At 44.4% G+C, this 26,260-nt stretch overlaps 1 protein-coding gene across 1 annotated transcript in view; it reads left to right on the top strand.

The window, feature by feature from the left end:
* Window positions 1–25,972, top strand: part of mroh1 (maestro heat-like repeat family member 1) — a gene marked incomplete at its 5' end in the record, with an annotated part of 35,131 nt that extends 9,159 nt beyond the window's left edge. The window contains 29 exons of the mRNA XM_080857344.1: window positions 150–294; window positions 780–823; window positions 1,317–1,458; window positions 2,001–2,053; window positions 2,333–2,440; window positions 3,081–3,200; window positions 3,556–3,678; window positions 3,944–4,090; window positions 5,846–5,872; window positions 6,856–6,978; window positions 7,349–7,428; window positions 7,671–7,809; window positions 8,285–8,380; window positions 8,490–8,594; window positions 12,178–12,313; window positions 12,651–12,763; window positions 12,965–13,117; window positions 17,814–17,968; window positions 18,274–18,439; window positions 18,755–18,957; window positions 19,660–19,797; window positions 20,076–20,190; window positions 20,465–20,611; window positions 22,000–22,188; window positions 22,391–22,540; window positions 22,692–22,826; window positions 23,148–23,250; window positions 24,091–24,156; window positions 24,301–25,972. Coding sequence (XP_080713470.1) covers window positions 150–294; window positions 780–823; window positions 1,317–1,458; window positions 2,001–2,053; window positions 2,333–2,440; window positions 3,081–3,200; window positions 3,556–3,678; window positions 3,944–4,090; window positions 5,846–5,872; window positions 6,856–6,978; window positions 7,349–7,428; window positions 7,671–7,809; window positions 8,285–8,380; window positions 8,490–8,594; window positions 12,178–12,313; window positions 12,651–12,763; window positions 12,965–13,117; window positions 17,814–17,968; window positions 18,274–18,439; window positions 18,755–18,957; window positions 19,660–19,797; window positions 20,076–20,190; window positions 20,465–20,611; window positions 22,000–22,188; window positions 22,391–22,540; window positions 22,692–22,826; window positions 23,148–23,250; window positions 24,091–24,156; window positions 24,301–24,377 — 3,498 coding nt within the window. The 3' untranslated portion in view covers window positions 24,378–25,972. The remainder of the gene's footprint in view (window positions 1–149; window positions 295–779; window positions 824–1,316; window positions 1,459–2,000; window positions 2,054–2,332; window positions 2,441–3,080; window positions 3,201–3,555; window positions 3,679–3,943; window positions 4,091–5,845; window positions 5,873–6,855; window positions 6,979–7,348; window positions 7,429–7,670; window positions 7,810–8,284; window positions 8,381–8,489; window positions 8,595–12,177; window positions 12,314–12,650; window positions 12,764–12,964; window positions 13,118–17,813; window positions 17,969–18,273; window positions 18,440–18,754; window positions 18,958–19,659; window positions 19,798–20,075; window positions 20,191–20,464; window positions 20,612–21,999; window positions 22,189–22,390; window positions 22,541–22,691; window positions 22,827–23,147; window positions 23,251–24,090; window positions 24,157–24,300) is intronic.
* Window positions 25,973–26,260: the final 288 nt, after the last annotated feature.

The raw sequence follows: 26,260 nt of genomic DNA, 5'->3' as shown, positions 1-26,260 counted from the left end.
GGAACCGTAATTTCACACCGTGAAATAATTTCACCTTTTTCTATTTCATGTACTTCATAAAACGGCATGGAGTATTTGTTCACAAAAACTACTTATTTCCAGATGATTAACTTTTGCTATTTTATTCATTTTTTTATGGGTCTCCATAGGTGTTGTGGCCAATGCTGATTGGCTACTTGACTCCAGCACAGTATTCCAATGCCACCACGCCCCTCTGCAAGAGCCTCATCCTGCTGGCCAGAAAGAAACGAGCTGCCCAGGAGCTCAACTTCACCATCGACTTCAGCGCCCCAGGTAGCCTCGGCAGCGGTGATGACATAATGAGTGTGCGTTGCCGTGACAAGGGCTTTTCCACTCCTGCGGCTCCAGGCCAGGCCCGTGCCCGTGCCCAGGGTGCAAACTGTAAACAGCCTGAGTGTGGCTGCAGTTTCGACACGTCAGCGCTTTCAGAGTGGCCAGGCGCTCTTTTTCCACCCGGCCGCTGGAAGTAGCTCGCAGCCGCAGACATTTTGTTTTCATTAAAGGCCCATTCCGTGGGCCAGACGTGTCTGCTTTTAATTAGTTGAATGAAAAGCCATATTTATCACTGAAATAATGTGTGCAGGGTCCTGAACTGTAAGCCATAATCGTTTCTTTGGAGGAGACGATGATTAAGCTAGGCCTCTCTGTGAGCGCGCTGTAGTTGGTAATCATTTACTCGTTAATTGTAATGCCTTTAGATTGGTGTGTCCCGTGAGAGTGTTCCCCTGACTTTACCCTGGCTCTGTCTCCTCCCACAGGCACCAACCTCCCGTCCCCGTACGTCCTGATGATCAGGCTCCTGGTAAGCCAGCAGACGCTCCTCAGACCGCATTAGTCCCGTGGACATGGAAGTTTGTGCCTTTAGGAAGTGATGCCATGCAGCTTTGATTAAACCTATATATGCAGCCTAAGCAGACATACTCGCTGTATCAGAGCACACGCACACACACACACGTACGCACCTGCACGCATGCACGTATGCACGTGCTCACGCGCTCACGCTCACGCTCACGCTCACGCTCACGCACATGCACACGCAAAAATATATATAGCTATATCTTCTCCTACTGAGATCCTCATGGTTCCTCTGCCCCTTTTACCTTTTTAGAACAGGCCTCCTTTTCAAAACTACAAACCTGAGATTGTCAGATTATATTCTTCCATAACAGACCATTAATGAAAAAGAAATGTTCCTTTTTACTTGGTAGAATTAATTGCTTATTGTTTAAGAGTCCTGTATTAAAAGCCCTTGCTGCTGCTGCTGGTTTGTAAATGTTTAATGTGATCTGTCCCAGGTGAACGCTGCCTTCCCGTTCCGCTGGCGTGGCCACGGCGCTCCGTCTCTCAGCCTGCTGGATGCTCTCTCTCCCAACATCCACCCCAGTGCAGAGCAGGTGTGGCAGAAGGAGATCCCCCCGCTCCTGTCTCAGCTGGAAGGTGAGTCTCCTGGGCCACCGGCAGCGCTGCCAAAACCAGACTGGGCAGACTCAGATCTTAACCCTGGGTTTATGGCCCACACAGTCTTCCATCTACTCAAATACCGACTCTGAAAGCTTTTTGACATCTGATTTATTTCATGGTGGTTGATAGTTTGGAGGTATTTTTATGCTTTCCATAAAAATGGATTTTTAGTAAATGAATTGAGCCCCTTTCTCTCTACCACAATACTTCCGCTAAGGGGATGTTATAAGAAATGGCATTTTACAAGTCCAGCACGGCATATTTCTTTAAAGGAAATCTTCTCTCACTTTTGGCTATGTTGTAATCCCCTTGTGAAAGTGCACATCTTGCCCCTTGGGTAATGTTCCACTGAATGTAATCGCTTGTTCTGAGTTATGTTGACTTTTATGTACTGCTGGACCACACAAAGTGTTTTTTTATTGAACTGTTTATTCTTGTCAGCAGCAATCTTTATGATCTATTTGTCTGTCTGTCTCTTTTTTTTTCATGTTCTCAATGTTCCTGTCTCTCTTTGACAGAATCCTCTCCTGACACTATAGACCAGTATAACTGGGAAGAAAGTATATTGCAGGTGGGTTTGTATAGTTGGTAAGGCAAAGTTATCAGATGGTTTTCTTTCTACTCTCACTTTGGCAATCTTGTGGTTGAATTACTCTATAAGCCTATTGCTTTACGAATGTTATTCATTTCTCAGTAATAGTATTCATTCTCATTCATCAACTATGAAATAATATTCATAACTTACTAACTAATACATTATATAGAATTGAATGAAAAAAACTGGTGACAGTTGACTTAGCATTTCTATGGGTGCTGGTGGTGGTAAAGATATATATGTTTTTGTTTCAAGCTCTTGGCCAAGACCCTGGTGGCCATATCTGATGACAAGTGGAGCTGTCAGCTGGCCATTGAAGCGACGCGGTATCTGTCCACCTACAACCACTACCTTGAGGAGAAGGTCAGTTAATGGGCTTCTGTCGAGCCTATAGGTCATTTAAGGGGTTCTATAGGGCCTATAGGTCAGTCAAGGGGTTCTATAGGGCCTATAGGTCAGTCAAGGGGCCATTCTATACTCTGTGTCGGTACCATCAGTTTGCACCATAAAGGTTTACACAGTCATTCTTTTTCAGCCAATCCCAATGATGACCATACCTTATTAACATTCACACAGAGCTCAATAAATGCTCTACAGTAGAGCAAACAACACATTTCTGGTCGTGAACAGAGTGGTTTGCACCAGAGGAGACCCAGGTTCTTGTGCGGAAGTCTGCCCGACATGAAATCATTTAGGAGTTTCATGGAAAAACCTGTTGTTTGAAGGAACTAATTTATACATGGAACGCTCCACTTAGAATCTTGCTCATGTTATTAGTGTTAGTTAGTTACTTAGTGTGATCCATTTTCAAACACACACAACCATAAAAACACAATCACACTGTTGCTGTGAAATTGAATTAACTTTAATAAGTAGTGTAGAATTAAAAGAAAACGGGCATTAGTGTATACAGTTGTTTTAAATACCTTTTAAAGTTCACAGTTTTATACAGATGAATGTATTTTGTTGAGAGCATGTTTGTGACTGCGCTGTGTTTGTCCAGAGTTTCCTGTACAGGTGTATAGGGATGACCCTTCAGCAGTGCTTCAACAGAGACCTGGTCAAGAAGCAGCTGCAGGAGGTCCTCATCAATGCACGTCACCATGACAACCTAGAGAGAGAGGTGAAGCCCCTCCGCCTATACCCCAGACTAAACTCACTGTCTTTGAGTGGTTTAATGTGACATGCAGTGCAATTTCCTGTCAACATCGGCTCTCTCTGAATAACATCCAACGTGCTTCCTTAAACCCAGCTGCCCAAGAAGTCTTGTGACCGCAAATGCAATTCATTTTCAGTGAATTTTCAAACACAGCCTTGTCTGTTTTTAGAGCTATCATTTGTCTCAAGTTAATCCCTAGTTTCAGAACATCTTCATCAGAATTGAATATAATAACCTCTTTATGTTGCATCAGTAATCAGAGTGTGGTTATTGGGGGATACATTGAGCTCTTGTGTTTGTGTTGTAATTGCTTTTGCAGGGAGTTGCAATGGGAATCGGGCTTTGTGCCAGCAACCATCTTGATGCCGCTTTGGCAAAGCTGGAGGAGTTCGGGAAATCTGATGCCTTCAAAAAATCCTCTGGGATCTTTGGTCTGCTCAAAGTACGCAACACATTGATTTGGCTGATATGGAGGAGAGGAAAATATAAACAAATAGAAAAATAAACACTTGTTTGTTTTGCTCTCAATTAAACTAATGACAGCAAAGTATTTTCCTGACCCAGGGTGTGTAGAAGAGATTTGTTGAAGTCCAGTTTTAGACCTGGTGAAAACAGCAGGGTACTAGATTACATTCCTGATTGTTAAGTTGATCAGACGTAATGAGATCAGCGCTGGGCTGGCTGACTGGGGTGTTGTGGTGTTCCAGGACAAGAACGATGTGGACGTGGAGAAGATGAAGAGCACTCTGATCCTGTGCTATGGCTATGTGGCCCTCCACGCCCCTGAGGACCAGATCCTCACCCGCATCGACTCTGAGATCCTCAAGAGCATCAGCAAGCACTTTAACACTAAGGTATGGGGTTTAGAAATAGAACTACATGTCCCACAGAGCACTGGGGTGGGCCCTCTGAAGGCTGATGTCCCTCTCGAAATGCAGCAGGTTAATAAGCCATAGCTAGTATTTCTAAACACTGCGATCACACTCCATTAAATCTGCCATTCTTGCGAGAGGGGTTTGTTTATTGAGCCTGACACAAACAGTCTCTGTGAGGTAGTCCCTCCTGACCGGTGCGAAACGCTGCTCTTTTGCTGCGAGCCGTAATAGTTTCCTAACGGCCGCTGAGAACAATCCAAATATCTGTGTCTGAGCCCGTGGCTGAGCCGGCCTGTTTCCACTGCCCGTCAGAGCAGCAGGCACAGGCAGAGGCGAGCCGCCCCGCTAGCTGGCGTCCGCAGGGATGACCTCATGTCACTGGGACTCATGACACTCAGCGCCTCTCACAGTGGAATATTTGCCGGGCAGAGCGGGCCACTGCCAACACGTGTGGCCGTTCCTTCGGTGCACCGCCCGTGCCCACTTAACCCTTACCAATGGACCACCACAGGCTGGCCACGAGGCAGTTTGGCAAATTGGAAGATACTTTGCAGTCATGCAAGAGTGACACAATGTCTCCAGTAAAAAGCTTTTTTGGACAGACTTTGTAATGATTGTGGTGTATGACTTGAAAGGTCATTGAAGTCATTGTTTTCCATTTTTGCCAGTGAACTTTCACTGACTGAAGCACTCCTTTCTAATTTCATGACCTCTGCAAGTGTAGGAGAGAGTATGTGTGTGTTTGTATGTGTGTTTGTATGTGTGTGTGTGTATGTGTGTGTTTGTATGTGTGCGTCTGTGGTTATGGAAAACTGCTGGCTGTGGTTTTCATTGTTACATTCATCCTCCTGGCGAAAGCCTCTAAAACTGTCTTCTCACATCTGTATGAAGCCTCTCAGTTTCACAGAAGTATGAATTTAGAGCTCTGGGCCAGTTTGGGTTAAACTAAAGTTAACTAATAGTTAATAGTTGGTAGTTGAATTGACTAATGTAGGGGCATAGGTTGTAACCTTCAACACCAATTAGCTTCGTTGACATGGGCTATTTTGGTGTCAAAACGTTTGTTTCCCATCGGCTTGTTTCAATTTTGCCTGAATGTGGCTAATCAGCATAGGGTTTTGGTCACTGTGGTGAATTGGTCATGTAAGTAAGTAAGTAAGCAGTTCAGACTTATGTTTGTTGCCAGAACCATGTCAAATTTGTGTAGCTGTCATTTTCTAAACTCCTTTTGTACACACACAATATCGCCCATTCAAATGACTGGAAGTCCCTCTCTCTTTGTCTTTCTAATGCCTCAATGGTTGACCTCTCCTGTACAGTCTTTTAAGATGATGCCTTTGTAGAGCTCTGCCAGTCAAAAACACACTTTTAAATGACAATTCATTTTCTTACCGCTAATAGTGCAGTCATCATCTGGTTTGAATTAATTTATGTTCAAACAGTAGGCTACTCACTTTGCTGTCAGACTGGCTCAAATTATACACTTATGCAGCAATGTTCAGATGCTTTCATTAAAAGGCAACTTTAGGAAATGTGTTGGTTGCAAAGTACTATTCCTATTTACAATACAAGTAAACATCATTGTCACTAAGTTACTGGCTGACTAACAACAGCTAATACTGGTATTAACAACTGGGCAACGCTATGTGTTCCTAAAGAGGAGATGATATCATATTGATATGAAAGACATGTTCAACAGTGCCTTAAACTCCTTCTTAATTTTATGTTGTGCAGGTTCTGGGGATAAAAGTAGAGACCAAGGTACCGTGAGCGGAAGCCTACAGGAGGAGGACCCCTCTGTCCCCTCGCTCTGATGCCACTTGCTCCTCTCTGCTGCCTCTGGGGCACTTCTAGGGGGCCAAACTTCCTGAACTTCTAGAACAAACTGAGACCTTCTTTTAAACGGTGCTAATTGGCTTGGCCTCCATTTAAGCGTCATTAGCGCCAAATGACTGGCGTTGTGGAGTGAGCGTTGGTTGATGAGCTGCTAAGCTGCTGGTTTGGGCCTGATCCAGCAGGCCTCCGCGGTAGAGACAAACACATTCATGTCTGCCAAGAGTTGGGTACTTTTTTCTCCAGAAGTTCAGAAAGCTGGTGTTTTCATCCAGGTCCCACGTACTAACTCAATCGTCTTTTTCTTTTGACTAATCACGCTGCAATGATGTTTCTGAGCTCATGGTCTTCTCACTCCATGTTGGGTTTCAGATAGTCGTCATATCTGATTCACGCAATTACACTTGGCGCTTTGTGAACTCCCTCTTGATTGCGGGATCTTCTCAACTTCCTCTTGCCCTGCCTCTCTGCCAATCCCAACTCAAGATGCAGATTGGGATTCCTGTCTTCTAATATGTTTATATGTGTGCTGGTTTAAAATAAGCTCATTTAAGGTGTGCTGTGTACAGCTCAATGGGCATGTCATTTAGCTTGTGTGAGCTGTCTAATCGTAGTTAGATGAATTTTAAATGTAATACACTTTGGCCAACCTTTCACTCTGTTCTATTTTGAATGGTTCATTGTTTTGCTTGGGGATTTTCTGATAGCCACTGTCTCATTTCCACAGTCTTAGAGTGTGTCTTTGTGTGTGTGCTGTGTTCTGTGCGCTGTGTGTGTGTGCTGTGTGTGTGTGTTCGTGTGTGTGTGCTGTGTGCTGTGTGCTGTGTGCTGTGCGCTTTGTGCTGTGCGCTTTGTGCTGTGTGTGTGTGCTGTGTGTGTGTGTGTGTGTGTGTTTCCCTCCACTCCTGAAGGACATGACCATGAAGCTGAGTCTGATCCAGAGTGTTGGTCTCATAGCGAAGGCTGTCAGTGCATGTGTGCGCCGCCAGACCTACATGTTCCCTCGCAAGCAGGAGCTGATGGGCGTCATGATGGTCAGTGTTCAGTCTGAGCCACACTCCCTCTGCTGTCGACCACATATACACACACACACACACACACACACACACACACACACACACACTCACACACTCTCTCTGCTGTCCACTACACACACTTCCTCTGCCCCCCACTACACACACACACACACACACACACACACACAAACACACACGCACACACACACACTCCCTCTGCTGTCCACTACACACACACACACACACACACACACACTCCCTCTGCTCCCCACTACACACACTCCCTCTGCTCTCCACTATGCTACTCTACTCTGTCATCTGTTATGAGTGTGATGTGTCATGATATGACGTTACACAGGCACATGAGCATGCTGAACTGTCATTGCAGGACTTTATTAAAGCAGAGCCCAGTGACGTGATGCGGACGCCAGTGCGCCACCTTGTCATGACTACGTGTGCCAACCTAATGTATCCTTGAAAAGCTGTTGCTCTCGCCTGAATCATCTAGTCATGGGCTCAGGAAGAGGGCGTGACCTCTCAGTGGAAGGTGTGGATGATCTGGACTGAGTGACTGAGCTGTGCAGGGTAATGTTTGAACTGAGTGTGTTGCGTATGGCAGTATGATACCACTGAACTCCAGGACATTGTTGATATTGTGATGTTGTGATTGCATTCTCTGGATCCTGGTTGGTCCTTGACACGGCTGTCAGTAACCTGGACCCTCATCTGGCAGAGAATGAGAACTTTGACATGCTGCAGACCTGCCTGAACGGTGTGTTCTGCCTGCCTCCGATGGACACCCCCGACAAGGGCAAAGAGGAAGAGGCCCTGGACCCTCAGCAGAGAGAGGTGAGAAACCATGGCAACCAGAGCTCTGTGCCCCTCGGCTCTTTTCCCTGCTTGGAGTTCAGCTTGTAACCCTGCCACTAGCAGTGCTACTGGTAAGGGTTCCATTCTCAGTTAATACAGTACTAATGAACGAGACGTCGTTGGGATACTGCTCAATCCGTTGTGTCTTTAACATACCTACGTTAGAGTGGACACAGAATCCGCTGCTATGCAGACCCCCTGAGTTTCCCAGAGTCCTCCACTCCCTGCTGCGTGCTGCTTAGCGTAGGATCACTGCAGCGATGGCAGGTCCTTCAGCTCCAACTACTCTTAGTATTCTGATTTATCCTTGGCGGTTCAAACAGTAGAGAGAGTTGATGTTTTCAGTGGACGCTGGATCACAATTCACTGTTTTGAACTGTATATGGACCTGTTTAATTACGCTATGGAAAAGGGTATTCCATTGACGCTGTTCACAATCGGAATTTCCCTGCAGGTCTTGTACTGCGAGACGTTCAGAGCTCTGAATGACTTGTTGAGGAGTGTGTTGGCGCATGACCTGAGTCCAGATGGACTTCAGACCGTCTTTAAGGTAAGGAGCACTCCTCTGTCTGCACATTATTATACGCTCACCTTCAGAGTTTCTCCTGGTGTTTGACCTCCCTTCTCCACCCCTGTATTGGGTCTATTGGTACGGTCAGCACATAGAGGGATGGTTGAGTTCTGGGCTGGACCATGAGCGAGAGAGGGCGATCCTGACCACACTGGAAGTCCTGCAGTTCTACTTGGACAGTCTCACTGTGAAGGTAAGATGGAGAGACTCAGGGATCATAGAAAGCAAGGCTATCATTAAGCATATGTGCTGCAATTCTGCTTATCGTTTGTTGTGTGTTGTTTTTGTTCGTCCTTTCTTATTGTTGTTTATATGTTTATGTTCATGTTATGTATGTTTACTGTCTGATGGTGTTGTAGACCCCCTCGAAAACCAGATGGTACATCTCAAGGTGTTATTCCAAATAAAGATAATTTCCCATATGTAATGTTATATGTAAATATCTAAAGTTCATGCCTTCCCCTAAACTGAATTATTAACTTGCTGCACAGAGCTTATATGTTCATCATGTCCCTTCTATCATTCCTAGTAAAGTGTCTGCTCTTGTTAGGCGGTGGGCCGAGGTGCGATTTCGTGCATTTTAACGTTCCCTGGATATGGAGAAGCCACGTTTTTGTAAATATGTTCTACGTTTGTATTCACGTTAGACAAAAATTGTTGCCACTTGCAGTTATTGCTCATTAAGTTGTTAACGATAACTTTATTTCCCATTATTTCCGAGGCAAATAGAGAGGGCAGCTACACTTTGGGTCCGATACGCGTGACATTTTGTCGTTGTTATCCAATCGCGTTCTTGGAATTGCGCCAGTAAAGTTAATGAGCAGTCCAACAACACTGTTTACATCTTTGTCCATGTAGTGTGAATTGTGGAATATATGGGTCATTTTTAGACGTTTTTGATTCAGTTTTCAAATCGAGGTGATGAACTCTTTACTCAACTATAAATAGAACAACTATGAATGTAGAGGTAACGTTAAAGCAGTCTGAATCAATAGTTCAAGTTCAGTTCAAGTATTTATTTGTCATATACACAGAAAAACAGAGTCAGACTGGGCATTGAAATTCTTGGGACAAGACACCGCATAACAACCTACCATAGCATAACATAAAATAACATAACATATAAGTACTCTGAACATAAATTCCACATATAATAAACAAAATCTACAAAATAAATATACAATACCATCTGCTAAACATATAATACAAATATAGTAACCTAAACTAACCTAATATACCTATACTAACCTAAAGACAAATCAAATGTGCCTCGTATCAGGTAGTGCAATATTACTGTAGTGCAAACAATGGGAAACTAACATGTAAAGTGAAAGGTGCAAGACTGTTATCACTGTCCATTTAAAAGCCTGATGGCCCTTGGAAAGAAACTGCTCTCCAATCTACGGGTGCAAGATCGAATACTTCGGTAACGCCTACCAGATGGCAAAGGGGAAAAAAGTTTATAGAATGGATGGATAGGATAGTATTTCATTCAAGTTTTACACATCTATCACGTCATAAAATAGAGCCAGGCAGGAGCTTCTTCTGACACATGGTACCTACCTGTATCAGCTACAATGACCTGCTGCATGCATGTAGTAAAGTTGATGGCCCAATAAGCCCCTTTACAGCTGTCAGTTGGGGAAATTTCTGTGAATCTGTGTTTCTCTGAAGAGAACTTGAATGTAGAGAGAGTCTTGTGGCAGAAGAGGCAGTGCAAAGATTACATTTGAAAGGCCAGGAGGAATCTTTGATACCAGATAACAGTGGCTACCAACGAGAATGCTACTGCCATTTCACAAATATCACTAAGATCAAAAGAGGAGAGAGAAATCAGCTTTATTTCAACAAAACATCACAAAAGGTTGGTATCAAAAGATGAATGTCGTGTTAATGTTGAACTTAACTTGGACCTGTAAATGAGAAAATAAATGACATTTAGTGGCAAGTCTCATATAAGGGTACATATTAAGGAACCAGTTTGTGTTCAATTATGAGTCCAGACACTGATGTTTTTGTGCTGGCTTAACTTTTAGTCCACAAATAAACAGTGATCTGTACTTCCACACAGCCAAGGGAAGAGAAGCAGCACACATAACTAACATAAGCCAGGTACACAGCCATCTTGGTGACGACAAATGCAATGCCCTTGTAGGTCTACATGCCTTTTCTGGATGTGACACTGTGAGTGCTCTTTATAGAGTTGGCAAAGCAAAAGCCTACAAAAAATTCTGTTCAAGACCTGAATATATCCATCTGTTCCAAGAGCTAGGAACTAGCTTCACCCCATCCTCAGACCTTTGTGAAGCACTGGAGGGCTTCACATGTCACCTATATGAACAGGGAGACTGTAGGGAAGTGAATGTTGCAAGGGCCAAACTTTTTAAGGCAGGGAAATGTTCAGAGAGGGACTTACCTCCAAATAAAGATTGCTTGTATAAGCACATTCAGCGGGCAAGCTATCAGGCTGCAGCGCACCGACGAAGTCTTGAGTGTATGTCGGATATCCCACCTCCATGGGTGGAAGATGTCTGGAGATGGCTACGTAGTGGAGTAGATGTCCCTGCCACCAGCTCCAGAGGCTGTACTGGCACACTGTGCCTGCAAAAAAAAAAACAGTTTAAGAAGGGCAAATGTACATGCAAACAGCATGATCTGCCATGTACTGACCTATGCCTGTGCACAGACTGTGAAAACAGGTCATCCAGCGATGACTAGGGTGGCAGGTTCTCTCCTGTAGCCTCAAACATTTCACACATGTTCATATTGAGCTCTGTTTCTTTCTGCTTAAGAAATTCTGTTCATTAAATGTTTTATTATAAATGTAATGTCTCTTCATGAATGCAACACTGACACGAGGTCTCCTTAATTTACGACTATAACTACTATGTGACTTACGTATGCCGCACGTGTGCCAGAGTATAGACGGATAATCAATATATTACGATTTCAAATCTAAGTTAGCAGGTAGCACCATGAATCCTCCCGTTTAAACAACTGCATTCTAACTTAATCTCAGAAGTTTTGTACACGGGGCTGTTGTTCAAACGAAATGTACCCTAAAGACAGTTTTAGCCACACGCTAGCTGCATGTATCATTCCCGAAAGACGAATACAAGTTTCTACCTCAATTAACTAGGATTACCGTTACATTGACAACACTCAATGACCAACGCTGTCTACGTAACCAACATGGTATATAGCAATAACGTTATATTAAATATACATACCCCCACAAAACGAGTCACCCTCCTCGGCGATGTTCAGCTCGGCTGCTCAAAAAGTTTGTTGTGGTCCAACAGCTGATTCTCATAGCCAAATATGATAGGCTTGTCATATTCCTACATCATTATTTTACTACGCTATTGGCTAGATTGACATTGGTAACCGCCGCGTTTGCCTGTACCACTAGGAGTTAATAAAACTATTATTTCAAGTATATGCGACAGAAATATCCGTGACAACAAGTGGAATATCACTTGAAATAAATTGATCGTACGGAATGGAGAAAAAAGTAGTTTTCCATGGCTCATTTTTCCAAATTGAACAGATATGGAGCGTCGGCCCACCGTCTATGTCTATCTTAGTGTGTTTCAAAAAGTATCTGTACAGATGGTATGTCTCTGACCTTGTGGCTATGGATTATGCTCCTCTGTGTGTGTGTGTGTGTGTGTGTGTGTGTGTGTGTGTGTGTCTGTGTGTATGTATGAGTGTTTGTGTGTGTGCGTGTGTGTGTGCGTGTGCATGTGCGTGTGCGTGTGTGTGTGTGTCTCTAGAACATGGTGACGTTCCACAACTTGGGCGCCCTGTTGGGGCGTCTGGCCCCCCGCTGCACTGACCCTTTCCCTCTGGTGCGGAGGACGGCCGTGGACTGCATCTACACACTGCTGCACATCCAGCTGCGCTACGAGGGTGGGGCTCACAGCCAGCACATTCTTAAAGCAGGGCTCCATGTCCATCTCATTTGGAATAGTACTTTCATATAGCTGTCAGCTTTTGGCACGATGCGTTTGACATGGAATACAAATATTGTTATCATGGTGATTTCAGTTTAACCTCTGGTGGTTCTTTGTGAAACTGGAACATGTAACGTCCTCCGTGAAAAGCCTCATTTGACCTCGCAACCCTCGTCTCCAGTTCAAATTAATATTTGATTTGATGCTGGTCTGTGTGACTCATCCTGTTCAGTCTCAGAGGTCTCACCTCCCTCCGGTTACCAAATGGATCTGTTGTTCTTCCCCCTCTACAGGGTTTTCCTTGGACTACAGAGATGAGTCAGTTGAGGGCCTGATCAGCCTGCGGGAGAGGCTGGACAACCCGGACCACTCGGTCCTCTATAAAACCTGCTCAGAGCTCACTAAGGTGAGAGCAGCCTACTGACATCACAATTTATACTAAACTAAAACTTACATAGATGGATTGAGCTTGTGTGAATCTTAGTCTATAGCATTCTTCAATGTAAGGCCTTCTGTGACCTTAGCAGTGAGCAGGACAGATGTCTTTTGGATGATTGTGTGTTGGATTGCATGAGCAGTGTGTGACGTCTCTCCTGTCCTGTGGTAGATCATCAGTAAGCGTCTGCCCCAGCAGCAGCTCAGCACGCTGCTCTTCATGCTGTTTGAGGGGCTGGTGGACTCCCAGTCCAACTGCTCACGGGCCTCCAGTGTCATCCTCAACACGCTGATGAAGAACAGAGGGGCCAGCCTTCAGGACCTGGTAAAGCAGCACTGCCACTACCTCCACTGCCTCCACTACATCCACTGCCCCCCACTGCCTCCTCTGTCCCCACTACTCCCCACTGCCTCCTCTACTCCCAACTGCCCCCACTGTCCTCCACTGCCTCTACTGCCCCCACTGTCCTCAACTGCCTCCACTGCCTCCACTACTCCCCACTTCTCTGTGTGTCTAGAGTCATCTTCACTGTTCCCTCCTTCAAGTTCTGTCTGCTTGCCTTCACTCATCTGCAGTGGTGGACAGTAACGAAGTACATGTAATTCGTTACTGTACTTAAGTAACATTTCCATGTATCTGTACTTTACTCAAGTACATTTATTTGGTTAGACTTTATACTTTTACTTCACTACATTTAAAGCGAAAATTATTACTTTTCACTTCTTTACATTTACAGAAACACTTGTTCCTTACTCGTTCCTTTTTTATTTTTAATAAAATACCAAAAGGTCAAAGTGTATCGCGACTATAACCAATCAGCGGCAGCGCCCAGCGCGCGATTATCTGCTGAAGGTGTCGTCCTGATTGAAGAATTGCAAAGTCACGCTGGAGTTGGAAGCACAAGGTGGTGTACGTGCTTGTGGTCATTGAGAGTTCTTACTCCTAGAGATGATTAATATTATTTGTCAGGTAAATGGCTGAGGAGCTGACTGCAGCATCATCGGATGAAACAGAAGTTGGTGCCCAACACCCCTGGCCTTATTTAGCCGAATTGTTTGAATTCATCGAAAAGAAAAAAGAGTCCTATTACTTCAAGTGTCGCCTCTGCATTAAGAACACTACGCTGTCGGCATTCTGGAACTCGCCATCAAATTTAAAAAAGCACATCGAGGCAAGTTCACCATTACATGACTACTACTAACAGAGTGGTTATAAATATGCCCCGGTTGATTATATTACATTGAAATACATTACATTAGGCCTAAAAAAAAATTTGTTTTGGTTCCGGTTTCCGACCGACCCTGTCAATTTATGTGCGACCCAAATTATTTTATGAGCTTGGGGGAAGAAAAAAAAACCACAAGGCAGACTATAATTTTTTTAGGCAGACTTAAATTACGTTTTTGTACAGCACCTCTTCATTCTGTACAAGGTTGAGCGAATTTTCTCGTGAAAACAACGACTTCAAAAAGATCACATATAAACCGTATTATGATTCGTCCCTTGCGCCGGTAACGCGCCAATAGGATTGGCCGTACTTTTTTTTTTTTTTTTTTTTAAATGCCGTTACCAATTTTGACCAGTGACTAGCGGTGAAGTTCGTGGCTGCTGAAGCACCGACTCTTTCAGTGTCAGATTTACAAATATATGAACCCAATAGAGTAGCTTAAATCACCATTCAATTGGCAGCTTGCACATTGACAACTGGTTGTTTTTCATATTTCATATCAGCATTCTTTACACACACATTGGTAAGGTATACAGTTGGCAGTTGCTAGCTTGTGATAAACTCTTGTTAATATCTGGATATGTGAACTCGTGAATATGAACTGTTTCATACGAAGTTACACAGGCACCCTGAGGGTTTAAGTTCCCACTACAATTGTATAGTTAAATCGAAGAGGCTATAACATCAGCTAGATAACTAGCTATCATTTCATGCAAATTGAACTCTTCCATTTAAATCGTTGAAGGTAACTCAAAGTGTCCTTAGCTAGTAAACTAGCATAGCAACTACTTAACACTAAAAGGTCTATATCCCTCGTCCGGGATATTTTTACTTTTGAGTTTTCGTCTTAGAGACATAAAAAGAACAACCATGGAAACATTGAACCCTTTTCTAATATTATTGCTGAGGTCTTCTAGAATAGAATCATATATTCCATTTGTGCATCAATGTTTTTAGTTAAGCAAAACTTAGAGTGTTAAACGTATCAACCAGGAAACAACTTCAGCTGGAAAGTGTAATCCCTCAAAATCAGCTCACCAATAAAAAGCAGTCTTGGGTTCAAAGTGATCACAACCACTTGTATGATGTTAAATGGCTTCGCATAGATATTAAACAATCCTCAGATAAATAATGTGAAATCAACGGAGCAAGGGCTTACTCTAATAACGATGTAATGTTAGCGAATGAGGGGTGAGAAGCTCCCCCTTGCTAATATTTAGTCAGTCCGCTGTTCGTCCAAAGCATATTCTTGAGGTTCCAAATAGCAATTTGGCTTTGAATGTGAGAAGACGATCGAGCTATCTTCTGTCCCGTATTTTGAAACAAACATTTTAGCTTCAGCATTGGTCTCCCACCATTATTTATAAATAATATCACTTTACATTTCGATTGAAAGTCCCGTTTTCAAGCTCCCGCACGCCCCCTTCATTGAGGCAGAGATACTGCTTTTTCACTGCGGTTTTAAGATCAGCAAGTCTAAATAGCTTCTACACAGACGTGAAATACATTAACTTTTATATGGATAGAAAGGGCATATAATAAAGGTGTCTACAAATATGACGGTGGTAACAGACAATGAGAACGCAAAAGGCATGCACTCAACCCAGTTTGAGAGGGATTGCGCCATCTGCAGAGACGCAACTCGTCGCTGCCTCACCTCGCGTGTCTCCTCAGCGATTTTGATTATAAAAATGCTTAAAACAATTCGAATCCTACAGATATTACATATATACCATAGATCAGTAGATACATATTCATATTTATTTTATGTTAACTAATGTTCAGTGCTTAGTGACCATGTGTTTGGGTAATAAAACACTTTTTCGTGTATGTCTATAATTGTGTGCAACAGGGAAAAGAGAAAATGATAAACTCAAAATAGGCCTACTGCAGTTATTTTGCAGAAAAACATGTCCTAATATGACCTAGATTGCATCTCAGAGCACGTGAACTCTCTGGCTTTTCAGACCCCCCGCCTAACAATGTTTTATTTTCCCTTGCTACTACTTTATGAATCACAATGTTGCCAGCTCTGCACACTGGCCGAGGCCCTGTCAAATGATGGTATGGATTTTTACATGTGGGAGTTACATGCTGGAGCCCAAACATCAACTTTCATCTACTGTGCAGGTCAGGCTGTCTCTCTCGTGTGGTGATCCCATAGAGCTGGACTACTACCGGGCACCTTTTGGGAGGCAAGATCTCTGTGCACACTGTGGCGGGCCTCAAGGCAACACCTGCCTAGCCCTGTTATTGAAATTTAAGACGGTCTTGCCCTGCTGCCACATTTGTATTGGGGCTGGAAAAAAGCACATTGTGGCCAGACCCTATGGCAAGCAGAAATGAGCAGTGTTCATGTGGTTTAAAGAGGCCCTGCAGTTGTATTTTCCTTAATTTAACTTAAAGTGTTAGTGTTAGTGTTATTCAACCCATAGCCCTGTTGTGCGAGGTCACCATGTGCTGTCTGTGGGAAAACAATGAGAAAATGTGGTACAATATAGAGCGAATAGTGACCTGGAAGAGTTTGCCTAATGGGCCAGTTGGCTTTTGTTTCAGTTTCAGTTTGAATGTCCCATGAATAGGTTAGCTTTAGCTGACAGACCTCTATTTGCTCTCGGTTGTACCAATGTTTTTCCTACTAATAGCAGGCAGTAATGTCGGACAACAGGGCTATGAGACGCAGAACACCAGAGTTACACTTTATCTAAACAGCTTCGGAGTCATTCATGATTTTAAAACATTTTCCGGGTTGATTGGATGTTGTCTCGCTAATATGCTGGGAGTATCCATTGCTGCTGTAAAAAATAAAAAATACAAAAAAAATCTACCTATCACTCGCTGCCACTGGAAAAATAAAAAAATAAAAAAAATAAAATAAATTCCCTACCTACCCATGTCCTCAACTGACAACCAACAGGAACCAAACTTTTTTTTTTTTTAGGCCTTAACAGGTGCTTTTATCCAAAGCAATATGCTAGCACCCAAATTATCTGTGGAGATGCTAAGTGCCAGTTTAATACAGCCTCCCTCACCAAACGTTAACGCCGGGGACACAGTCGAATTCATGGTTGCGTTTTGTTATTGTCTTCATATACTACATGGCCTCTTCAAAACTTGGGTAATGTTTAGGCAAATGTAATGTTTATGTTGAATGATTTCTGTTGTTTTTCTTGAGTTTAAACAGTTGTGAATGTGATTGGTATTTGTCATTTGTAAAAACTTCCATTTTACTTTTGAATCTCTGATTCATGAATGAATGCTATTGACTACTTTCACTCTTTATGACAAGTGAAATTAATGGAAAATAAAATAATGAAACTTGAAGGAATGCTTTTTGTGTTGTTGCTTCAAAACCACTTGGTCTTACTTAAAGATAATATAGTTTTGGGTATTTTGGGTTTGATTAGGCAAATGTAAAGCATTGTTCAACTGTTCAAGTAGGGGTTTTGATGTGACAGTTAAAAAAAAAAAAAAAAAAACTTTTACTTTTAATACTTAAGTATTTTTGAAGGCAGATACTTTTGTACTTCTACTCAAGTAAAATGAGGTGAATACTTTGACTTTTACTTGAGTAATATTCAATGCAATGTAACTGTACTTTTACTCAAGTACACAATTGGTTTACTTCGTCCACCACTGCTCATCTGTACTGCTAGTTCTACATTCTCCTTTTCCACACTGACCCCGTCTCCTTCACAGTGAAACCAGTCATTCCATATCCCTTTCCCACAATCTTTGCCATATAAGACCCTCTTTACATGCAGATGAATAGACTCCATGTGTATGCGGCAGGTCCCTGAGGTGCTGGAGGTGCTTCACCTGAGGATGCAGGCGATCTCTGAGGACCAGGTGAAGGTGGCCGTGGCCCAGTCCATCCTCATCCTCGCCACGCAGCACCTGCAGACTGTCGTCAGCACCCTCATCTCCTACCCACTGCCCTTCGACAGGTGAGCCTCCTTACTCAACAGGGATGAGAGCTAGAGGAGATTATACACCTAAGCCACATGCACTTTGGATGAGTACTAGAGGAGATTATACACCTAACCCACATGCACTTTGGAGCAAATCTGATTGGCAGGTCATGAGATGAGCGAGTGAGAAACGGAGGGGACTGGATAGGAGTCATGGGGACTTTCTAGAAAAATCTTTCAAGAAAAACTCTCCACTGAGGTCAAGATCCTCAAGTTGTGGAGTGATTTTCCCTTTGTCTAGCCGGAGATATGAGGTGCGGATTGTGTTTCCCTCTATCTAGCTGGAGCTGTGAGATGTGGATTGCTCTGGGGGCAGAAAGCACCATTGCGTCTCGCATTATGGAGATGATGATTGAGAAGCTGAATGTTCTGGCACCGTATGTGGACAAGAAGGAGTCGATGATGAGGCCAGGCCTTACCAAAGTGGCCACCAGCCAACCGCTAGCTGTGAGTACAGTTGTCTGTAATAAACTGAAGTGAACTTATTTCTTATGCATTCCAACACATTTTACATCAGGTTGTCTGTATTTATGTGTGTATTGTCATGCTTTTTTTTGTGTGTGTGTGTGTGTCCGTCTGTGTGTGTCTGTCTCTCTGTGTGTCTGTTTCTCTGTGTGTGTGTGTGTCTGTTTCTGTGTGTGTGTGTGTGTGTGTGTCTGTTTTTGTGTGTGTTTGTGTGTGTGTGTGTGTGTGTGTGTGCGTGTGTGTCTGTTTCTGTGTGTGTGTGTGTGCGTGTGCGTGTGCGTGTGTGTGTGAGATCAGATGACCTGTGCGCTGAGGGAGCTGATGCTGAATGGTCAGACGGTGGATGCGGTGGCGTCTCTATTCCCTCTGCTCTTCAGTGCGCTTCTGGTGCGGGTGGGCTCCAGCCTGGGGGTGCAGCTGCCCAAAGACATCAACAGCAACAGCATCGGCCCCGACAGGAAGGGCCTGGCCAAGGGCCCCGCTGCCCTTGATGTGTGTGGGTGAGTGGAGTGTAAGGCCCCCGCTGCCTTTGATGTGAGTGGAGTGTGGATGGCCCCGCTGCCTTTGATGTGTGTTGGTGAGTGGAGTGTAAGGGCCCTGCTGCCTTTGATGTGTGTGAGTGAGTGGAGTGTAAGGGCCCCGCTGCCTTTGATGTGTCAACATCTCAACACAGCCTTGATGTGACACTGCTGTAACCCTGTTACAGACGCTTGACTGCACACCGATATGCATAGAGACGCACCTACTTGTAAATATACAAAACAAGGAAATGACAAAGCCTCGTCGTTTGCATTGAGCATGTGTTACCTGATTATGTTGGATATAAACCTCAGTACTTGGGGATAGAGGGCCTGGAATGATGGAGAATCAGACTGCTGTGTAGCTTTGATAAGTTGTTGACTGCACGTCACATAGGCTATAGAAGACTACTGTCTGCTGTAACTACCCTTTTCGAAACATACTTAATGCATGGTGTTCTTGTACTGCATTAAGGATTGCAGTGTTACACATTTTAATTTGCAACCAATACTAGCAATTGATTTTTCAATGTTTGTGTCCTTTAGTAGAGTCTGGCTCCAGCCTTACAAAAACAAGGCTGGATGTTTATTGGCGGTCCTGATGAGAGTGGTGTGTGTGTGTGTTGTGTGTGTGTTGTGTGTGTGTTGTGTTTGTTGTGTGTGTGTGTGTGTGCGCGCTCACAGGGTGGCGGTGGAGGCCCTGCGGATCCTCCTGGCTCGCGCCCAGCTGGAGGAGGTCATGAAGCCCCTGGACCAGGACGGCGCCTGGGACAAAATGAAGGATCCTCAGCAGCATATAGTAGGCATCACGCTCCTGGCCAGGTGAGTGCGGCTGACGCAGCATTAAATGCATTAAAGTTTGCCTTCAGAGTGTGTGAGAGTTTCCACTATGCAGTTTTCTGAGTGTGTGCAGCTTCAGCTGTATGGCAGGAAGTGTGCAGGTCTGAGTGTTGTCCCTTGTGACTCGCCCAAGCCCTTTATTTGGAGTTATGTCACATTAGAAAGTGCTAGTGTAGAGTTTTTCTGCAATCTAGAAATGACTTTGCAGTTATTGCTGTGTGTGGTGTACTGACTGCATGCTCTGTTCCTTCTCCCCGCAGAGCCATGGCCAAGCACGCAGGACCTCGTCTTCCTGCCATCGTTGAGGCCTTGTGTCCTTATCTGAACAACATCTACGAGTGCCAGAGAATCACCGTCACTGCCTTCTTCGCAGAGGTGAGGAGCAGACCCTCTTAACAGCTGTTCCCTTCACCTCCAAACACTATAGAGAGCATCAGCTCTAATACCCTAACTCTACATCAACTACTTGCCTGTAAAAGTGACAAATTAAGTCTGCACTTTCTCTCATATCTTTGCAACAGGTTTGCCCTTCATGAGTAAAGACATGTGTCAGTATTTAGCGTAGCTGGCTACAGATCTTTGAGTGCAGTGAAGTCTGTAGCCTCTAGCCCTTATGGCTCCTCGTCATCTCTCCCTGCGTGTCCTGCAGCTGCTGAACCACCATGTGGTGACGGAGCTGATGATGATGGACCTGCTGATGAACAACATGATGGAGCGCATCTCGGAGCCCTGCTGTACCGTGCGCATGCTGGCCCTCCGTGGCCTGGGCAACATCGCCGTGGGCTCCCCAGAGAAGGTGGGCTCTCGTGGGCTGCTTTAGTGTCTGTCTTTACTGTGCCATCACAGCTCCTGTCTGGTAGTTGGGAACGGACCCATGGATTTGTATTTCCCTTTCCTTTGCCTTGAAAATAATTGCTCACTTTGGGACTATCTAGGTCACATGTCCTCTGCAAAGTTGGGAATGATTTGTCCACTGTGACTGGTGGGAGGTAGTTAGGGGTAGAAGATATCACATGGTTAAAATATGGATATGCATTAGCAGGATCATTCCAGTTTACATTTCATCAGCAAAATCAGTCTTACACCTATATACTAAGGGCCTGATTTACTAACAGGATTGTGCTCATTTCTGGCGTAAAATAGCGGTCGTAAACATAAAACGGTATTTACTAAGGGGCCGCATTTGAGTAAAGGCGCATATTAACGCTTTGTTGGTGTGTACCTGCAAACAGGTGGGATGGCACGGAAACGCGGGTGGTAACGTGGGCGTGAAGCGCAATTTAATGGGAGGAGTGCGCCTAATGATGTATTGCGTGGTATTTACTAAAACTGCCTGGCGAGCGCACGTCTCTGATTTGCGGGCTAATTCTCCGCCTCATAAAAGCACGTCTCAACCAGGAAGCGCATTTCCATTGAGTCTGAAAACGTTGATATGGCAGCAGTTATATGAGCAATGCGAAGAAAGAAGACAGAGACAGCGCACAGAAATAATTTTTTCAACTCTTATAACACTTTTTCAGTTAAGCGAACTACAAATCATTAGACGGTACAGGTTAACCAGCCACGCAATACTTCAATTACTGGACCAGATCAGAGACGACATCGAACCCTCCACCCGCTGATCACATTCCATTCCATCAGTTGTTAAACTCCTGGCAACATTTGCAAATATTGGCCTCCGGATAATTTCAAACAGTTATAGCATCTGCAGTTGGTATATCTCAGCCTTCACTCAGCCAAATATTCACCCAGGTACTCGACGCATTGCTACGGTGCACTGGTCAATATACATTTCCCCACTACGATAGCTGAAATTAAACTTTCCGAACGTAATTGCGTAAAACGTAAAAAAATGTGCGTTAATGTGCGACCGCAGATTAAGCTGCGGTCGCAATGTTAGTAAATCAGGATCTAAAGGGCGGAGTAAACACAGATTGCCCAGCGCGGATCTGGTTTGATAAATACCACGGAAAATGCGCAAAAACACTGTGCGTTAATGTGCGACCGCAGATTAATCTGCGGTCGCAATGTTAGTAAATCAGGCCCTAAATATCTTATATACTTATATCTGTAGTAACATCTTAGTCATTATAAGCCTGTGTCTGTGGGAGGTGTTACTCTGACTGAGTGTGAGTGTAGGCTAATGGGTGGTGTAGGTTGATGGCTGGGTGTCTGTGTCCTCAGGTCAATAAATATGCCAAGGAGCTGCTGGCGGCCATGAGTGCTGGGATGGAGGAGAAGGACGACCCAGGGAAACACATCACACTGGAGGCCATGTCAGGCCTCTCCAAAGTGCTGCTCTACCTGGACCAGAAGAACGTGCAGCTGCTGGTCGTCTACATCTTCATGAAGATCAAACCCTTCCTAGAGAATGTGAGATTGGCAGCCTTTGTCTTTGTGTACATCACTTCATATTTAGCTGTACTCTCAGTGTAGTGTGTTCCTATGTGAAATGCTGATTTTTGCTCTAGAATGTGTTCATGTTGTCCATACTCCATCTTATGCCATCACAGTGCTAGAGCCCCTGTGCAGGCTTGTGTTTAATCCTCACCCATGAACGTATCCTTTGCAACAGGAGAGTGATGAAATACGGTGTGCTGCCATCATGCTCCTGGGGAACCTGTCCAAATTTGGCTCGGGAGAACCCGTCTTCAAAGACCAGATCCATAACGTACTGGTCAGTCTCCTGCTGCATCTTTGTGACCCGAACCAACAGGTAGTCAAGGTAAGGCATTATCATTAGTTAAGGCATTATCATTGCTCCACAGCCTAGGAGGAGAATCCACTTCCACTTACAATTGGCTCCCTCACTCCTTTCAATAATAAAGTGACCTTAAAAGCCTATAACTGAAGTGCTGTGTTGTTGCTACTGGCAGGCGAGTAAGTACTCCATCCGGGTGTGTGCACCCTTGGTGGGCTCGGAGCAGATCACCAGCATGTTCCAGAAGCATCTTCACGAGGACAAAGGCTTGCACTACGGCGAGTTTGTCAACGATCTCACCAAATACCTAGTGAGTTGCAGACACCCTCATTGACTTTCCAGTCCCATCTCATGTCTCCCTTCAGCCCTAAATAAATATGTGCCAGTGTCCTCAGACAACATCAGCGTTGTTGGCATTCACAGCGCACCAAGTAAGCACAGGCACTTCATTTGAAGTGTACATACGGTTCTTGTTGACTTGTTAGACTTGTTACACAGTCATTTATTAGCATTGAAATAGAAATGATGATCCGCTTTTTCCGCGCTTCAGTGGTTTTTACATCATTTCTCAGAGTGAGACCCCTGTGAGAGCCAGATGAAAGTTCTGATGACTCTTTTGATCCTGCTGCAGATCCAGGACTTCCCGACCATGCTGAACTTTTACCACAACAGTGTCGTTCAGTTCTTCAAAAGCAACTGGGCTGAAATCCGTGCCAGTGCTGCAATGTTTATCGGTGAGTGCAGATAACAGCAACATTTTTTATCAGAGCGCACTCCTTGTTCTGTTGTTGAACAAACGCCTTCATGCAGGCGCACACACAAACATACACACTCCCTCACACACACTCACACATGCAGGCGCACACACAAACACACACACACTCACACATGCAGGTGACACACAAACATTCTCACTCCCTCACACACACACTCACTCACACATGCAGGCGCACACACAAACATACACACTCCTTCACACACACTCACACATGCAGGCGCACACACAAACATACTCATTCCATCACACACACTCACACAGCTGGTATAATTTGATATTCATCTCTATACCGACATGATTGTCATTAGGTACATTTACTCAAAGGATACACTAGTTTTTTAAATAGAATTACATCCATGTAGTACATATTTCTAAAAACATTTGAAAACAAACGCCGCTGTGACCCAGATTTCTCATGTGGTATGGTACACATGCAGAGGATAGGGAAGAACAGTCGAAGGAACTATCCAATGAAGAATCACCTAAGAATGAAAGAACAGTCAAAGGAACTATCCCATGAAGGATCACCTAAGACTGATCAGACTAGAGTTGGGTTGGTTGATCTAATGCAGTGCGGCTGAAGTGTAGAGACCCTGTTGTGTGAGTGTAGTGTCATGAACATCTGTTCTGCTCATCCGGCTTTCAGTGGCTACTCAGGAATAATACCTCTGAAGGGAGCTGTTCATATGTCACTTGAGTTTAGCTTTCACTGTAAAATAGGACAGAAATCACAGCCACTCTGTCAGTCATGCTTTTTCAGTATGAATGTATGATTCTTATATTTTTCTTCCAACAGGCTTTCTCTTGGGGAATCTTCCTGAGGACCTCTTCATTCACATGAATATGGGAAACATAACAAGGGGTGGGTAATCCTTTTTTCCCCCTTAATTTGTGTTACATGTTGTACTGAAAGTTATGAAGTAACACAAATGATTTATAAATCATGTTTTATCCACTGGCAGCTGATTCTTTCGTTCTTCCTTTCTTTCTCTCTTTCTGGTTGTAGGCCTGGTGATGCTGTTGCAAGACCCTGACCCTATAGTGCGGGCCAAGGCAGCAGAGGCCATGGGCCACTTCCACTGACCACCTCACCCAGCCATGGAGAGTTAGCACTGTTTCTTCCCCTTTAAAGCGCTCAAGAACAGAGAGGGGGGAATCACTGCACTTTAATTAGCCCTGGAAGGAGTTTAGTGACCAAAGAGTGTGTACCAATCCAGCTCAGTTGTAGTCTTAACCTTTGGGATTCCATTCATGAACTATTTACCAAAATTCTTCTGTTTACAATCTGGTGTTGGTGTGAGAAGAGTGCCTGGTGGCACGTGTGCAGTCATTACCACGAGAGGCCATCTAGTGGGTTTGATGGTCACTTTCAACCAATGAGCCGAGTTCAGCATTAGCTGGGAGGGAAGCAGCTTGCTAAGTACTCCCATACTAAAACATGAATGCTAAGGCCTGCTACATGCAGCCTTTCTTCTGAGTACTCCCATACTACAACATCAATGCTGAAGCCTGCTACAAGCCATTCTTCTCTCTAATGCACTAAAAGTAACTGCATTATTTGATTCCCTCCCTAGCCAGTGGTGGTGGTGTTGGACCAACCCAACCCAGCCCTCTTTCCCTGAGTACTGGGCTTGGGGCTGGGCTTTGACTTGACCTCAGCTCTTAGTCTTAATGGATAGGTTCGCTTAAGATGCCCTCTGGCTGCTGGTTGGTTGAGAGCCCTCGATCCCTTCATACAGCATGGCCGCCATGTCTCCATCAGCCTCTCAGAAGTGGTTGTTCCCTGTGACACTAGTAAAGAGTACAGGCGTCCTGGGCATAATGTCCGGTGGCTCCAGAAGAGTCAGTCATTCCTCATCAAGTGCAAACTCTAACACTGTTTACACCTTTACCAGTCAGCAGTAGCATGGAGCCCAAATGCTGTGTGTAGCTTCTTAACTGATCATCAGTGACGCAAAGCCAGGGTAGGACCTGACGACTTCCCCAGAGAGCTGGCGTCGGTTGTGTGTAGAGTTTAGATTGCAGATTGATGCTTCTTCTTCTTCCTTCCAACTTAAGTGTAGACCCCGAGACAAGCCCAGCCTGTTGAGAGAGAGCTGCGATTGAAACAGTGCCAAATATTTTATATCAGTAGAAAAAATAAGTTACCCTTCTAGTGATGCAATAACGTTTGCCATTTTCATACTATGCCTTTCTCGAATCCGTCTGCAATTCCAGATTTTGTATCATCCAGCCTTCCCCATCCCTCCTCCTCCTCCTCCTCCTCTTCCTCCTCCTCATCGGGTACAGTGTGGGTGGAGTGTGTGTCAGGTTACTGGAGGCTGCTCTTACTGCAGTCGCTCACACTGAGCCACTGAACAGTACATTGCACTTGTCAGCCATCCTGCCCTGTCTGCACACACACACACACACATATACACACTCTTGAGTGTTTGTGGTACTTCAGTTGTGTCTGTGTGTTTTTTGTCTCAGTAGTGGGAGCACTTTTCCATGAATAGGGGGGATTTTGTGCCACTCTCCTCTTTTGGATGCTGTGTGTGTGTGTGTGTGTGTGTGTGTGTGTGTGTGTGTGTGTGTGTGTGTGTGTGTGTGTGTGTGTGTGTGTTGGTAGAAATACTTTAGTATGTAATGGACCTTGTGAGTAGCATTGGGTGGAGTGAAATTGGAGGGAGAGTGTCGTGTCCATCCTTCTGTTGTGTCATGTGTTTTATATAATGGTCCTTAATATGAAGATGTTACTGCTACTCCCCATGAGATGGGATCAGACTACTGAGAGTGATGGCAATCAACTCCTTTAAGAAGAATCATTAAAGATATCGTTCCTGACAACCACACAGAGCATCTCTTTCTTTCAACATGAGAAAATGTATGTATGGATGGATGGATGGTACAGTATGGTTATGTATGATATATACAACACTGCTTATACATTGATCCGTAGATGTAAAGGATATGTATGAATCCTC

The sequence above is a fragment of the Sprattus sprattus genome, assembly GCF_963457725.1.
Source record: "Sprattus sprattus genome assembly, chromosome: 19".
Lineage (NCBI taxonomy): Eukaryota > Metazoa > Chordata > Actinopteri > Clupeiformes > Clupeidae > Sprattus > Sprattus sprattus.
The sequence above is the reverse complement of the archived record's forward strand: the minus strand, read 5'-3'. Positions and strand labels throughout refer to the sequence as shown.